This window comes from Schistocerca nitens, chromosome 2 (genome assembly GCF_023898315.1).
Source record: "Schistocerca nitens isolate TAMUIC-IGC-003100 chromosome 2, iqSchNite1.1, whole genome shotgun sequence".
In the NCBI taxonomy this organism is placed as follows: Eukaryota; Metazoa; Arthropoda; class Insecta; order Orthoptera; family Acrididae; genus Schistocerca; species Schistocerca nitens.
In genome coordinates, this window is record NC_064615.1 from 722952604 (window position 1) to 722970579 (window position 17976).

Consider the following 17976-nt stretch of genomic DNA (forward strand, 5'->3'; position numbering starts at 1 on the left):
GACATAGGGTGGACAGAAAATGGATGAATGTGACCAAGGTTGCCGTCAACTCAATGACTGCTCAGAGCTTGCGACCGACAGTGTGGAACGGCATTCAGCCGAAGGCAGAAGATCCTGATCCATAGGTTGTTCAGGAGCAGCTCCTGCCACCAGCGATCGGCCGGTTGATCGGCCGCCAGCAGTGCGCCTCGGCGACACAGAAGACGGCCGAGGGTGGCTACCGCCAGGTGGTGCTGTAGATGAGACACGTCGTGGCAGAGAAGGAGAGGAACTGGGTTTCTTATTAGCCTTCCTGGAAACAGGATGTTTGGATGAAGGAGGAACCGATGGTTGTGAAGTTGGGGTACGTAAAAAATCTTCATGAGTAGGCTCTTTTTTGGAAGTCTGGGTGTCTGACTTTTGGGCTCGAGATTTAGCAGAACCCGATGAAGGGTGAGCCATAGAGTGAGCAGGCGAAAGTGGGGAGGATGAATGGGCGATCTTTGCGCTGGCCGATCTGACGAGCGTGGCACTAAAGGTGAGATCACAAGTCTGCGTGGCCGCCTCCTTTGTTGGCCGAGGAGAGTCAAGGACAGTGCTGTATTTTCCTGTCTGAGGCACAATGGGCTTTCGACTGGCGAATAATTTTCGAGCAGCAAAGGTCAACACCTTTTCCTTCACTCTGATTTCCTGAATGAGCTTTTCGTCTTTAAAAATGGGGCTATCTCTAGAGGAAGCTGCGTGGTCTCCCATACAGTTGATGCAACGAGGGGATGGAGGTGAACAAGCACCCTCATGGGCATCCTTGGCACACGTAACACATTTGGCCGGGTTGGAACATGACTGGCTGGTATGACTGAACCGCTGACACCGATAACAATGTGTAGGGTTTGGGACATAAGGGCGAACGGAAATTATCACATTGCCCGTTTTTATGTTCAATGGGAGTTGAACTCTGTCAAATGTCAAGAAGACAGTACGGGTCGGAACGATGTTCGTATCAACCCTTTTCATGACTTTATGAACAGCAGTTACGCCCTGGTCAGACAGGTAGTGTTGAATTTCCTCGTCAGACAATCCTTCGAGGGAGCGTGTATAAACGACTCCACGTGAGGAATTTAAACTGCGGTGCACTTCCACCCAGACAGGGAACGTGTGTAGCAGTGAAGTACGCAGCAATTTTTGTGCCTGGAGGGCACTGGCTGTTTCTAACAACAAGGTGCCATTCCGTAATCTAGAACAAGACTTTACAGGACCTGCAATTGCGTCGACACCTTTCTGAATAATAAAAGGGTTGACCGTGGAGAAGTAGTGACCTTCGTCAGACCGAGATACAACAAGGAACTGTGGCAACGATGGAAGAACTGTCTGTGGCTGAGACTCAGTGAACTTACGCTTGTGAGCAGACATAGTGGAAGATGAGGAAACCATTACGGAAGTATCCCCTATGATTACCGGCGTCTCCGATGGTGCGCTCCTCCCTTGTGGGGGGCCCTCTCTGAGGGCACTCCCGCCTTAGGTGATTGTTCACACCTAAGGTCACACCTCCCGAAAAACGGACGGAGGGACCAATCGGCACTTCCGGAAGGTATCAGCTCAGGTAATCACCCCTCCCTGGACCTGGCCGTTACCAGGGGGTACGTACATGTCCTACCTGTCTACCCAGGGCGGGGAATTAAGCGTTACCCTGTCACCGACTACGCATTGAAAGGCATGGGTCGGCCTTCAGACACGCACAGGGAGGAAAAAAGAGAAAGGGAAAAACAAAGAAAGGGAAAGGGAAGAAGAGAGGTCTCAAACGCAGAAGCGGAGAAAAGGGTAAAGAGAAGAGGTAAGGAAAAGAGAAGGACAAAGGAAGGATGAAGACTTGCAAGCAGATAAAACGAAGAATGTATTACATTCTTGAGCGTCCGTCTCCGGACGTAGGCACAAAACATACTCCCAGAGAGGGAGAAAGGGAAGGAAAGAGGCAGAGATGGGGGGGGGGGGGGGGGGACAAGATGGGGGATGGGGAAGGATGTGGAAAAGGAAGGTATGCAGCCCAGAAAAGAAGGAGGGCCACATTAGCTCGGGGTCCCATGCTCGCTACGCACATATCCACAAAAGAGTTGTGGACCCCCTGGGGGGTATCAAGAGTGTGTCTCACTATTTCCATCTACAGAATGATGAATATGTCTTCCATGATAATATGCTGTATTCCTTCAACTAATTACACCAATTGTGAATACACATCTAATTATCAATAACTCATAACTTCAAATACATAACTCATTACATCTGATCACGCCAAACTCAACTCAAGGTCTAAGATTTACAGTCTTCATTTGTCCTGAGTGGTTACATTGTAATATGGCTGTTTTCTCTTGGACGTTCATGACACCTTCACTGGGTGTCACCATGGCATAAATGTCGCTGTTCAGGAATTGCTACTGCGCTCACCATTTCGTGTCTTGCCTCTGCTGTTTTACGCCACTGCACAGGCACCAGGGGCAGTGGCAAGGGAGAAGATGGGAGGGGGGGGGGGGGGGGGGCTATGGGGTTATAGTCACCCCCGCCCCCTCCCCCTCCCCCCAATTGAGCATCACATTACACTGGATAAAATGACTTCAGAAACCAGCAAATATATTACTCCATCAGATTCACTCAAATTTTTTTTTATAATTATGTAGCAATATAGGTTGCAATGTATTTCAAACACATTTTAACAAAAGAATAAGAGCGGCAAGTAGCTTACTGTTTAAACCAATAAATATCATTTAACTTAAAATACAGGTCTTATTATTTATTAATACACATTTTTTTTATCCTGAACTCCAAAACAGTTACCATAAAACTACTTTAATCAACACCAAATTTTACCAATTTGTCGGTAGAGGACCCCAACTCTCCTTTCGTTAAGCCATATTCCATTCCCCCAAACCCCCTCCCCCTCCCCACCACCTCTCCGTCCCATTAGGCCACCCCCCTTGACCGACTTCTAGAATCGCTCCTGACAGGCACCATCTACATAGATCACAGATCAGGTACACACAGTGGATTTTTCCCAGTACATAATTTGTTGTTAAGAGACACAATCATCTTTTGCCTGCATGAGCATCTTCAGTGAAACATAGGTCATTCTCACGAATAACAAGGGGGGCACTATTCAATGTTCATCCTTTGAAATCTTAGACGACAAAATTAGCTCCTGCTGGTGACAGTGGCAAACTCATTCATGGCTGTGCCACCAGTCATTTTAAAAAATATGTGGTCATCAGGGTCTATCAGAATAATTTAAGAGGAAAGAAATGAGCGGCTAATAATCTTAATGATTCTTCTACATCTACATCCACATCCATACTCCGCAAGCCACCTGACGGTGTGTGACGGAGGGTACCTTGAGTACCTCTATCGGTTCTCCCTTCTATTCCAGTCTCATATTGTTCGTGGAAAGGATTGTCGGTATGCCTCTGTGTGGGCTCTAATCTCTCTGATTTTATCCCCATGGTCTCTTCACGAGATATACGTAGGAGGGAGCAATATACTGCTTGACTCCTCGGTGAAGGTATGTTCTCCAAACTTCAATAAAAGCCCGTACCGAGCTACTGAGCGTCTCTCTTGCAGAGTCTTCCACTGGAGTTTATCTATTATCTCCGTAACGCTTTCGCAATTACTAAATGATCATGTAACGAAGCGCGCTGCTCTCTGTTGGATCTTCTCTCTCTCTTCTATCAACCCTATCTGGTACGGATCCCACACTGCTGAGCAGTATTCAAGTAGTGGGCGAACAAGCGTACTGTAACCTACTTCCTTTGTTTTCAGATTGCATTTCCTTAGGATTCTTCCAATGAATCTCAGTCTGGCATCTGATTTACCGACGATCAACTTTATATGATCATTCCATTTTAAATCACTCCTAATGTGTACTCCCAGATAATTTATGGAATTAACTGCTTCCAGTTGTTTGACCTGCTATTTTGTAGCTAAATGATAAGGGATCTTTCTTTCTATGTATTCACAGCACATTACACTTGTCTACATTGAGATTAAATTGCCATTCCCTGCACCATGTGTCAATTCACTGCAGATCATCCTGCATTTCAGTACAATTTTCCATTGTTACAACCTCTCGATATACTACAGCATCATCCGCAAAAACCCTCAGTGAACTTCCGATGTCATCCACAAGGTCATTTATGTATATTGTGAATAGCAACGGTCCTACGACACTCCCCTGCATCACACCTGAAATCACTCTTACTTTGGAAGACTTCTCTCCACTGAAACTTTCGTAAATGGTGAGACCCCTCACATCTCACCATGATTTCAACTGGACCTATGCTTATCTACTTGATGCCATCCACAGACATTTGAAAATTTTTAATACAGTTTCTGCAGCAGTCGACTATATGTGCCAATAATTTAGCAAAATACTTTGCCATCCTGTACATCGGACAGTCAACTACAGTCATGACAGACGTAAGTGTTCATTTTTGATATAATAGTGTAGAAGATGTCACAAAACCAGTTAAGTGCAAGATGCGTGCATTTCAGGAGGATCCACATGTTGCCAATTACTCCACATAAATTTTTACTACTCCACAGAAATTGTGCAGGGAAGCACTTATGTATTTTCTCTACAGCCCCAATGTCTCCCAATGCGATTTCTGTATTTTTGGAGCCCTGAAGAAAGATTTATCTCACTGTTGGATAAATGTATTAAGTGTTACGGCAATTACTTCAGAAATAATTGTTTCAATGTGTCTTGTTTTCATTTTATTGATCCCTTATACAATGCCAGGTCACATGTTTCAAATAAATTCATATAAAAATCTAGAGCCAAACATTTTGTATACAATACAAATGTGTTGCTCATGCTGTTTTCCATTATCCTCCAATAATTTTAGTGTGTGTGTGTGTGTGTGTGTGTGTGTGTGTGTGTGTGTGTGTGTTTCATGCAATTACTACAAATAGCGTAATTCATATTCTGTCATCAGTTTGTCATGTGGCATAATGGGACGATATATTCCGCTTTGATACCATATCAACTGCAAACTATGGTACCACATGTCTAGAGATTAGAGATTAGATTAGATTAATACTAGTTCCATGGATCATGAATACGATATTTCGTAATGATGTGGAACGAGTCGAATTTTCCAATACATGACATAATTAGGCTAATTTAACAACATACTTAAGTTAATATAACAACTTTATTTTATTGTGTTTTTTTTTGTTTTTCTTTATTTTTTATTTTTTATTTATTTTTTTTATATTTTTTTTCTTAATTTATGTCTAAAAATTCCTCTATGGAGTAGAAGGAGTTGTCATTCAGAAATTCTTTTAATTTCTTCTTAAATACTTGTTGGTTATCTGTCAGACTTTTGATACTATTTGGTAAGTGACCAAAGACTTTAGTGCCAGTATAATTCACCCCTTTCTGTGCCAAAGTTAGATTTAATCTTGAATAGTGAAGATCATCCTTTCTCCTAGTATTGTAGTTATGCACACTGCTATTACTTTTGAATTGGGTTTGGTTGTTAATAACAAATTTCATAAGAGAGTATATATACTGAGAAGCTACTGTGAATATCCCTAGATCCTTAAATAAATGTCTGCAGGATGATCTTGGGTGGACTCCAGCTATTATTCTGATTACACGCTTTTGTGCAATAAATACTTTATTCCTCAGTGATGAATTACCCCAAAATATGATGCCATATGAAAGCAATGAGTGAAAATAGGCGTAGTAAGCTAATTTACTAAGATGTTTATCACCAAAATTTGCAATGACCCTTATTGCATAAGTAGCTGAACTCAAACGTTTCAGCAGATCATCAACGTGTTTCTTCCAATTTAATCTCTCATCAATGGACGCACCTAAAAATTTGCAATATTCTACCTTAGCTATATGCTTCTGATTAAGGTCTATATTTATTAATGGCGTCATACCATTCACTGTACGGAACTGTATGTACTGTGTCTTATCAAAATTCAGTGAGAGTCCGTTTACAAGGAACCACTTAGTAATTTTCTGAAAGACAGTATTGACAATTTCATCAGTTAATTCTTGTTTGTCAGGTGTGATTACTATACTTGTATCATCAGCAAAGAGAACTAAATTTGCCTCTTCATGAATATAGAATGGCAAGTCATTAATATATAATAAGAACAACAAAGGACCCAAGACTGACCCTTGTGGAACCCCATTCTTGATAGTTCCCCAGTTTGAGGAATGTGCTGATCTTTGCATGTTACGAGAACTACTTATATCAACTTTCTGCACTCTTCCAGTTAGGTACGAATTAAACCATTTGTGCACTGTCCCACTCATGCCACAATACTTGAGCTTGTCTAGCAGAATTTCATGATTTACACAATCAAAATCCTTTGAGAGATCACAAAAAATCCCAATGGGTGGTGTTCAGTTATTCAGATCATTCAAAATTTGACTGGTGAAAGCATATATGGCATTTTCTGTTGAAAAACCTTTCTGGAAACCAAACTGACATTTTGTTAGTACTTCATTTTTACAGATATGTGAAGCTACTCTTGAATACATTACTTTCTCAAAAATTTTGGATAAAGCTGTTAGAAGGGAGATTGGACGGTAATTGTTGACATCAGATCTATCCCCCTTTTTATGCAAAGGTATAACAATAGCATATTTCAGTCTATCAGGCAAAATGCCCTGTTCCAGAGAGCTATTACACAGGTGGCTGAGAATCTTACTTATCTGTTGAGAACAAGCTTTTAGTATTTTGCTGGAAATGCCATCAATTCCATGTGAGTTTTTGGTTTTAAGCAAGTTTATTATTTTCCTAATTTCAGAGGGAGAAGTGGGTGAGATTTCAATTGTATCAAATTGCATAGGTATGGCCTCTTCCATTAACAGCCTAGCATCTTCTAATGAACACCTGGATCCTACTATATCCACATTTAGAAAATGATTATTAAAAATATTTTCAACTTCTGACTTTTTGTTCGTAAAGTTTTCATTCAATTTGATGGTAATACTGTCTTCCTCTGCTCTTGGTTGACCTGTTTCTCTTTTAATAATATTCCAAATTGTTTTAATTTTATTATCAGAGTTGCTGATTTCAGACATGATACACATACTCCTGGATTTTTTAATAACTTTTCTTAATATAACACAGTAGTTTTTATAATTTTTGATAGTTTCTGGGTCACTACTCTTTCTTGCTGTCAGATACATTTCCCTTTTCCGGTTACAAGATATTTTTATACCCTTAGTAAGCCATGGTTTGTTACAAGGTTTCTTACGAGTATATTTAACTATTTTCTTGGGGAAGCAGTTTTCAAATGCATTTACAAAAATGTCATGAAATAAATTATATTTTAAATTGGCATCAGGTTCACGGTACACCTCATCCCAGTCTAACTGCTGTAGGCTTTCCCTGAAATTTGCAATTGTTAAATCGTTGACTGGACGTACTACTTTGGAGGACTGTTTAGTATTGCTGAATGGAGCTATGTCATATATTGTAACTAGCTGTGCACCATGATCAGAAAGACCATTCTCAACAGGCTGAGCATTTATCTGGTTAAACTTATCTTGGTCTATAAAGAAGTTATCTATCAGTGAGCTGCTATCCTTTACCACCCGAGTAGGAAAATCAATAACGGGCGTCAAATTGAAAGAACCAAGTAATACTGTCATTGTATAGACACATTACAGTTAATAATATGTTATATACATAAATGTTGATGTACAGAATGATCACTTTGGAATATAAATGGTCAATTTGCATCATAAATTTTATATTTATTATTTGTTCAACATTGAAACCAAAATTAGAATGTAAACAGGTGCTAATATTATGACTTCTAAATTCTTTAAGCAGAATGGCAATAACTTTATTTTAATTATTCAACATTTTAATACTGATGAAATGTTAAGGATATCAGAATTAATGTAACTCAAAAGTTATTATTAATTTCTGGCTATGTACTGTTAACTGAACTGAAATCATAATTATGAAGGTAAAGATTTGAAAGTCAGCAAAACTATTACTCTGTATGAACATTTGTATCAAATCCAAGACAAATTCACCCTCTTACCATACAGAAGGGTCGTTGAGCAGATGCGCAAAACTATAGACCTATATCTCTGACGTCGATCTGTTGCAGAATTTTAGAACATGTTTTTTCCTCAAGTATCATGTCATTTTTGGAAACCCAGAATCTACTCTGTAGGAATCAACATGGATTCCGGAAACAGCGATCGTGTGAGACCCAACTCGCATTATTTGTTCATGAGACCCGGAAAATATTAGATACCGGCTCCCAGGTAGATGCTATTTTCCTTGACTTCCGGAAGGCATTCGATACAGTTCCACACTGTCACCTGATAAACAAAGTAAGAGCCTACGGAATATCAGACCAGCTGTGTGGCTGGATTGAAGAATTTTTAGCAAACAGAACACAGCATGTTGTTATCAATGGAGAGACGTCTACAGACGTCAAAGTAACCTCTGGCGTGCCACAGGGGAGTGTTATGGGACCACTGCTTTTCACAATATATATAAATGACCTAGTAGATAGTGTCAGAAGTTCCATGTGGCTTTTTGCGGATGATGCTGTAGTATACAGAGAAGTTGCAGCATTAGAAAATTGTAGCGAAATGCAGGAAGACCTGCAGCGGATAGGCACTTGGTGCAGGGAGTGGCATCTGACCCTTAACATAGAGAAATGTAATGTATTGCGAATACATAGAAAGAAGGATCCTTTATTGTACGATTACAGGATAGCGGAAAAAACGCTGGTAGCAGTTACTTCTGTAAAATATCTGGGAGTATGTGTGCGGAACGATTTGAAGTGGAATGATCATATAAAATTAATTGTTGGTAGTAAGGCAGGTACCAGGTTGAGATTCATTGGGAGAGTCCTTAGAATATTTAGTCCATCAACAAAGGAGGTGGCTTACAAAACACTCGTTCGACCTATACTTGGGTATTGCTCATCAGTGTGGGATCCGTACCAGATCGGGTTGACGGAGGAGATAGAGAAGATCCAAAGAAGAGCGGCGCGTTTCGTCACAGGGTTATTTGGTAACCGTGATAGCGTTACGGAGATGTTTAGCAAACTCAAGTGGCAGACTCTGCAAGAGGGGCGCTCTGCATCGCGGTGTAGCTTGCTCGCCAGGTTTCGAGAGGATGCGTTTCTGGATGAGGTGTCTAATATATTGCTTCCCCCTACTTATACCTCCCGAGGAGGTCACGAATGTAAAATTAGAGAGATTCGAGCGCGCACGGAGGCTTTCAGACAGTCGTTCTTCCTGCGAACCATACGCGACTGGAACAGAAAAGGGAGGTAATGACAGTGGCACGTAAAGTGCCCTCCGCCACACACCGTTGGGTGGCTTGCGGAGTATAAATGTAGATGTAGATGTAGATTTGTAAATTATAAAATGTAGACAAGAATGTACATACTCAATTTCAAGTATTATGATTTTATAAAAAGAATGAGGTTAAAGCGGCAGTGTTCAGTGTGTTGACGCAGTGTTGGAAAATATTTGTGATGTAAGTTCTGCAGATGTCTTTATCATAATTTCAACATTGTAACAAATAGCCAAGATGAAATTTGGGCGAGTTGAGCACGTTATTTATTAACTAGCATACCACAAAAACATCTTGATAATGCCTGAAAAGAGAACCGTGATGACCAAAAGAAAGAGAGATTATGTAACAGAGTTGCACCATCCATACATTCAACTGCAAGTTTTTAGTTAAGTACTGAAGTGTGCTCATAACACTGTTGGTGCATTTCAAGTTGTACACTACAAGTTTTGATTTCAAGTTGTACACTACAAGTTTTGACAGTAGTATTGTCATTCAAAGATCATTTCGAGTACGTATAAATGTAATTAGGGCAATGTTTCCATCTTTTTCCTCATGATGAGTTTGTAGTAAGGAACTGATTGAAAGTTTACAATTGTTACATAAGCACAGATCTTATAAAGTTGAATCATGAGGTGTAATAGTGTGTTCTGTGCAGATTATAACAATGATATCTTATTTCTATGTCAGCATTTGCCATAAATTTCACCTATTATTGAGTGTAGCATGTGAGGATAACATCAACAAAACAAAAGCTTTAAACAGGGAGTTCAAAGTAGCTTCAGGGAATCTATACATTTTATCCTAGGTTCTCTCTTGTTATATCAAAAATCACTTTTTTCGATTTATTAATGGAGGCATGATCATATGGAGCAGCAAATGAAATTTTTGACTGGATTTAGGGTTTCTTGGTAGGGAGGACACAACATGCTATCATGGATGGAGAGTCGCTGACACACGTGTAAGTAGCTTCAAAAGGGTGCCCAGGGTAGATAATAGGACCATTGGTGTTCGCGTAATAGATTAATGACCTGTGACAGGCAGACTGCTGACAAAACAACAGACTAGGTCACCACAATGATGACAAGAGGCCAAGAGCAGCGGAGAGAGAAATCCAAGATGTAACAAACAAGAATAACTGGGTGACAAGCAAGGGAGTCATCAAGCAGTCCTATACAGGTAAGATAGATCTAAAACTGCCAAACCAAAGCACTGAACTGACCGGCTGCCTACATACCGGCAGCATGGAATGCTATTGGCCGCCATGCACACATGGCGAGACAGTGGCACTCACTCACCACATGAGCACAGCACAGGGTAGTGTGATGTTTCCTAATGCCTATCTAAGTCCATCTCAACTCTTCCAAACAGGACCAACAGGGAACACTGAAAGGCAGTGTTAATGATCACAGGTTTGTTTAACCCATGGGAGAGACTGAAATTCTGAAAAATCCCATCTGGCGGCTCTCCCAGAGAGACTGCAAAATCATGTTTAGATTAATTATACTACATACAGAAACATTTAACAAGTTATTCTGCCCACAGTCAATATGCAAATGGAATAGAAAGGAGCACTTAACAGGCAAGGTGCATATGTAGACAGAGTCTTATTAGGGATCAGTACAGGTGGCATTCAGTTTCCACAAACAGCAGGCAGACATTGCGCCAACTGTCTGTAGGATGGTGTTTAGGAAAAGGAAGGATAAGTAATATTTGTCACTGATGAATATGTCAACTGTGGGTCTTACCTATGCCATAAGTTTCAGTTCCTCCATATGAATCCTGAATCCACTGATGTTTCACCGGAGTATGAACCATTTTACTTTGCATTGAGGTAGGAGCACCACATAAGAGAATGAATGGTTCTAAACAGGCAGATACAGTCCATGGTTCCAGAATGAGATTTTCACTCTGCAGCGGAGTGTGCGCTGATATGAAACTTCCTGGCAGATTAAAACTGTGTGCCCGACCGAGACTCGAACTCGGGACCTTTGCCTTTCGCGGGCAAGTGCTCTGCCAACTGAGCTACCGAAGCACGACTCACGCCCGGTACTCACAGCTTTACTTCTGCCAGTACCTCGTCTCCTACCTTCCGCGCCGCGAAAGGCAAAGGTCCCGAGTTCGAGTCTCGGTCGGGCACACAGTTTTAATCTGCCAGGAAGTTTCACAGTCCATGGTGTCTACTGATGCATCACACTCCTCAAACAATAGTAGTCACAGCTGGATGGCTTTGGACAGAGTTTCTTTGGGCTTCCATTTAACAATTTTGTCCTTTGGTGGTAATGGTAATCTCACTGCTGGGAAATTCTGATAGCATTTCTGCCTGTTGGTATAATATTGCAGTTGGGTACAACTGATATTATTTGTAGTCTGTCTTGAGGAAACAGCAGATGTTGATGATATTACAGTTGTCCAATTGTGCTTACAATAGCAAAGGTTTGTGCTAGTGCTGTTAATCTCTCTTTGTTATGGTGCATGGACATATTTGTGATGAAGCATACTCTTTCACAATGGAAGCTTTTTATATCTTAACTTCAGCTTAAGTAATATATCTTGTTACCTTAAATACTTTACATTTTTTGTATCAAAGGAAATTTGTGATGAGAAATCTAATAAATTCTGAAACTGGCTTGCTGGCAAGTTCTCATCTTCAGGAGGCAAAATATTCAGTATTGCCTATAGAAACATAATAGCAAAAGCAACAACACTATCACAGCTTTTTGAACTATTATTTCATACCTTGAGGAGGAGAGGGGGCTAGAGCCATGAAGGTTAAAAATGAAGGGCAGGTCATTCAGACCTGAAGACATAGGGGTGCACCTTTAATGAGGATGAGGGTAATAATTTATCCTGATACAAAGGACACTCCCCACTCCAAAAAGAGTGGATTTGAGAACAGTTCAGGCACAATGGGGAGGTGAACAACTAGAATCACCATGGTCCAATTAGTCATAAGTTATCTCAGCAATACATATAGCTACTATTGTCTGTTCCATTGAAACTGTCAGTAAATGCTGTTTTTTAAATTATGAGTAGGCAATTTCAGAATAGTATGATAATGATTTAAAGAGAAAATCATTGAATTCAGTTCTCCAGAAGAGATTTCTAACTTAACAATATGAGAGGAGACTAAAAGAGTTAAGCAGTAATCAACACGAAGCTCGAGTTGAACACATAGCAATTTACTGGGAAAAAGCCCACTGGAGCTGATATGCCCTTGCCTTCCTCCAGTTTGAGAATTGGCTCACCCATCCACTTTGGTAACAATGAATCAAAAATCATTGTGCAACACATTTTTATAACACTTAGTCCTATTTTAAACAAGTAGTAAACTGAAATAATAATTAAACCACAGGAGTGTGACGACACTTCAAAGGTCTTCAAATTCTTACAGTCACTTCCCAATACATTTATTTCCTAATGGTATTTGGTTCCAATAAGGAAAATCACTTTCAGTTTGATAGTGATTTACAAAACCAAAATACAATACAGGAAAGTAATGTCATGTAGATTTTACATATTTTTCTAGGTTTCAGACTGGAGTGCTCTATTTTGGTCTGCAAGTCATCAACTAGCACCTGTCTGGCATTAAGCAAGAAATTTAAAATCCCTTTAAATTCAAATTCAAATTGAAAACACAACATATTACCCACTACCCCTACAAATCAACTGATTATCTAGACTCAGGAATTGTAGATTCCTGTTACCAGCATGGCAATGTTCATCATACACTGGCATCTTATTCTCAGAAACAACTCTCCTCCTCTGCTCCTCCCCCCCTCCCCCCCCCCCCAAAAAAAAGAGTAAAAGTTATTTTTTTTTTTTTTTTTTTTTTTGCTAATTTTACTTTGTTAAATTTGGCCTGGGTATGCAATTACTAAGCATCAGTGCAGTTTCTAACAGCTGCTTCCCTTTGTTGTTGTGAAACTGAAAGAGCTCCCCAAATCCTGCCGCGAAGAAGAATTTTCAACACATCTACATCTACATATACAGATCTACATCTACATCTACATGATTACTCTGCTATTCACAATAAAGTGCCTAGCAGAGATTTCAATGAACCACTTTCAAACTGTCTCTCTACCGTTCCACTGTCAAACGGCACGCGGGAAAAACAAGCACTTAAATTTTTCTGTGCGAGCCCTGATTTCTCTTATTTTATCATGATGATCATTTTTCCCTATGTATGTGGGTGCCAACAGAATGTTTTTGCAATCGAAGGAGAAAACTGGTGATTGAAATTTCATGAGAAGATTCCGTCGCAACGAAACACGCCTTTGTTTTAATGATTGCCACTCCAATTCATGTATCATGTCTGTGACACTATCTCTCCTATTTCGCGATAATACAAAACAAGCTGCCCTTCTTTGTACTTTTTCGATGTCATCCATCAGTCCCACCTGATGCGGATCCCACACTGCACAGCAATACTCCAGAATAGGGCGGACAAGTGTGGTGTAAGCAGTTTCTTTAGTAGACCTGTTGCACCTTCTAAGTGTTCTGCCAATGAATCTCAGCCTTTGGTTTGCTCTACCCACAATATTATCCATGTGATCATTCCAATTTAAGTTATTTGTAATTGTAATCTCTAAGTATTTAGTTGAATTTACAGCCTTCAGATTTGTGTGTCTTATCGCGTATCGAACATGCTGCGTGAAAAAAAAGACAAAAAAAATCTTGTAACGTAGGCTCAGAATTGTCACAGCTGTACATAAACTATTCTTTTTACTTTTGTTAAAGAGAGTCCGTTTAATACTGTGACACCCCCCCCCCCCCCTAATGATCTTGTTGCAAGTACACAGGGATCAGTGAACACCACATGTTATCCTTATTATCTACTTCTGTGCAACGGATACTTTCTTCCTCAACAAAGAATTACCCCAAAGTATGATACCGTAAGACATTATCAAATGTAAATAGGAAAAGTAAGTCAACCTTTCTCATTTTCAAAGCTTGCTTTTATCCATAAAGCAAAAATTGCAGAGCTTAGACCCTTACGAAGAACTACACAATGTGACATACTGCTCAGAAACTTATCAGCATAAACACCTAATAATTTAATATATTCTCTTTCATTTACTATTTTTTCCAACACATTAACTCTAATTGTGGGCTCAGGCCTTGATCAGTACAAAATTGCATATATTGTGTTTTATCTAAGCTCAGTGACTATCCACTCGCAGAGAACCAATTTAATATATTCAAAAAAATTTATATACTTTTCTGGTTACACTACCTGGGTTTCTTACCTTGACTCCTTGCATTTTTCATTTTTTCATTACACAGAATGAAAACCAGTTACCAGAAAGATTTATGGTAACATAAATTAAGCTTCTCTAGGATAATACTGTGAAATTCCCAATTAAATGCTTTTGACAGTGTTGCATTATATAGACAGGCAATGTCAATATAGAAAGGGGGATTAGCAATCATGATGTCCTTATAGTAACTATGATTACGAAAGTTAATAAATCAGCCATGAAGGCTAGAAGAGTGTTTCTGCTAGACAGAGCAGGTAAGCAGTTACTAGCATCTCACTTATACACCGAATTGGCATCACTTAGTTCCAGTAAGATGGATGCAGAGGAATTATGGGCAAAGTTTAAGCAGATTGTAGAGCGTCGTCTGGATAGTTATGTGCCAACTAAGTGGATAAAGGATGTAAGAGACCCACCATGGTTTAATAACAAAATTCGGAGGATGCTGGGGGAGCAGAGGCTGTTGCACTATTGGTTCAAAAGGGAACGCACAAATGATGACAAGCAAAGGTTATTAGAGATTTGGGCAACTGTGGAAAGATCTATGCGCAAAGCACACAACAACTACCATCATCACACCTTAGTGAAAGATCTAGCAGAGAACCCGAGAAAATTCTGGTCCTATGTAAAGTGGCTAAGCAGGTCTAAGGCTTCCATTCAGTCCTTTATTGGCCAGTGTGGTGTGGCAGTTGACGATAGCAAAAAGAAGCCAAAGTTTTAAATTTCACGTTCAAGAAATCATTCACACAGGAGAATCGTACAAACTTATCATCAAGTGACCATCGGACAGACTCCCGTATGGACGACATAGTAATAAGCACCACCAGCATAGAGAAACAACTGAAAAATTTAAAAGTAAATAGATCACCAGGTCCACATGGAATCCCAGTTCGATTTTATAAAGAGTACTCTACGGCAATGGCTCCTTACCTAGCTTGCATTTCTTGTGAATCTCTCGCTCAGCACAAAGTTGCAAGTGAATGGAAAAAGGCACAGGTGACTCCAGTACATAAGAATGGTAAAAGAACGGACCTGCAAAATTTAATACCAGTATCTCTAATGTCTGTCTGCTGCAGAATCCTTGAGCATATCCTCAGTTCGAATATAATAATTTTTCTTGACACTGAGAAGCTATGTCCATGAATCAACATGGTTTTAGAAAGCATCAATTGTGTGAAACTCAGCTGCACTTCTCTCACACGATATACTGCGAACTATGGATAGAGGACAACAGGCAGATTTCGTATTTCTAGAAAACATTTGACACGGTGCCCCATTGCTTCCGTTAATGAAGGTATGAGTATATGGAATAAGTTCACAGATATGTGAGCGGCTCAAAGACTTCCTAATAATAGAACCCAGTTTGTTCTCCTTGATGACGAATGTTCTCCAGAGATGAAGGTATTGTCAGGAGTGCCCACGGAAGTGTGACAGGATCGCTGTTGTTCTCTACACACATAAATGATTTGGCAGGCAGGCAATCTGTGGTTGTTTGCTGATGATGCTGTGGTGTATGGTAACTTGTTGAAATTGTGTATCTGCAGGGAGATACAAGATGACTTAGACAAAATTTCCAGTTGGTGTGGTGAATGGCAGCTAGTCCTAAATGTGGAAAAATGTAAGTTAATGCAAATGAGTAGGAAGATCAAACCTTTAATGTTTGGATGCAGTATTACTAGTATCCTGCTTGTCTCGGTCAAGTCATTTAAATATCTGGGCATAACACTGCAAAGCGCTATTAGATGGAACAAACATGTGAGAACTGTGGTAGGGAAGGTGAATGGTTAACTTAGATTTCATGAGAGAATTTTAGAAAAGAGTGGTTCACCTGTAAAAGCGACTGGATATAGGCCACTGGTGTGACCTATTCTTGAGTACTGCTCGAGTGGGATCCATACCAAGTCAGACTAAAGGAAGAAATCGAAGCAATTCACAGGCGCGCTGCTAGATTTGTTACCAGTAGATTTGAACAACACGTTTACAGAGATGCTTCAGGAACTCAAATGGGAATCCCTGGAGGGTTTACAGAATTGGCATTTCAAGCTGACTGCCAAACGATTCCACTGCCGCCAACATACATTGCACAAAAGGATCACGAAGATAAGAAACGAGAAATCAGGACTCATATAGAGGCATGCAGACAGTCATTTTTCCCTCACTTTACTTGCAAGTGGAACAGGAAAGGAAATCACTAGTAGTGATACAGGGTACCCTCCTCCATGCACCGTACAGTGGCTTGTGGAGTATCGATGTAGATGTAGATACATCTGTACCATCTAACACAGCATTTGAAGAATGTTAAATGATTTTCATAAAAAAGAACTATGAAATGCTAAATACTAACATATTTTTTGTTTTCCACTATTATAACATTCATTTTATTGTGCACTGAGAAACTGTCTTCCTGTTAAGAACTGAGCTTTGCACTAAACCACTGTTTACAAGTGATCTCATTTCCTGGCTTTTATTTGGAAACCTTTTAAAACATAATTTCTTACCTTCCCACTGCTTTCACTTAAAAGGTTCTTCATTATTACAATCACATCAGAAATCTTTGACTGAATAACATTTTCTGATGAATTAACCAGATGTGAAATGACAAAGAGGGCTTTTATCTTCTCTCGCTCACCATTCTTGAGTTGATGGATCATGAATTCCAACACCTTCCCCACACAGGCAGTTGCTACAGAAAAAAAATGTCAGTATGATCTGTTTCAATGATGTGACTAAAACATTCAAGAGAGCATCCAATTACTTACCAATCCTATCGAAACATCGCAAGACTTCATAATGATTTTTTACAGCAGCAGGTTGTGCATAATCTGGGAATGGGCACACCTGTAAAGAAAAAAATTACATTTTAATGTAAACAATTTCAATAACAAGAAATGCTGTTGAAAGAAGTAAATCTATACTTCCTGGAAGATCTAAACTGTGTGTCAGGCAGGGATGAACTCAGAATCTTTCCTTCTGCAGGTAATGCTCCACTATTTGAGCTATTCAGGCACCATTCATGACCTATCATCACATCTATACATCTCTTATTTTTCAAATGTCACAGATGCTCTTCTGCATACCTGCTGGATTAGCATTCCTGGTAGTATGGAAGTTTGGGAAATAAGAGAGATATACTGGCAACGTTAAATCTGTAAGAGCAGGTTGTGAACTGTGGCTGGTTAATTAAGTAAGAGCAGCATTGCCTGCAAAAGGCACTTAATCTTAAGAGACTTAACCTGGCACACGGTTTAAATCTGCTAGGAAAATTCAAAACAACACAAACTACACTGCTAAGTGAAAGACCCTTTCTGGAAAGTAGATCAACATCCATACTGTCACAAGGACAAAATGTATGGAATAAGGAACTTTTTATTATGTATTGAGATAGTTTTCCATTCCAT

General features: G+C 39.8%; 1 protein-coding gene across 3 annotated transcripts in view; it reads right to left on the reverse strand.

Moving 5' to 3' along the window:
* Positions 1 to 17976, reverse strand: part of LOC126236902 (maestro heat-like repeat-containing protein family member 1) — a 295906-nt gene that overhangs the window by 222195 nt on the left and 55735 nt on the right. For all 3 annotated transcript variants that reach the window (XM_049946551.1, XM_049946549.1, XM_049946550.1), the window contains exons 8-9: positions 17338 to 17416; positions 17077 to 17261 (exon numbers count right to left, since the gene is read on the reverse strand). In XM_049946551.1, the coding sequence (XP_049802508.1) occupies positions 17077 to 17261; positions 17338 to 17416 (264 nt within the window). The remainder of the gene's footprint in view (positions 1 to 17076; positions 17262 to 17337; positions 17417 to 17976) is intronic.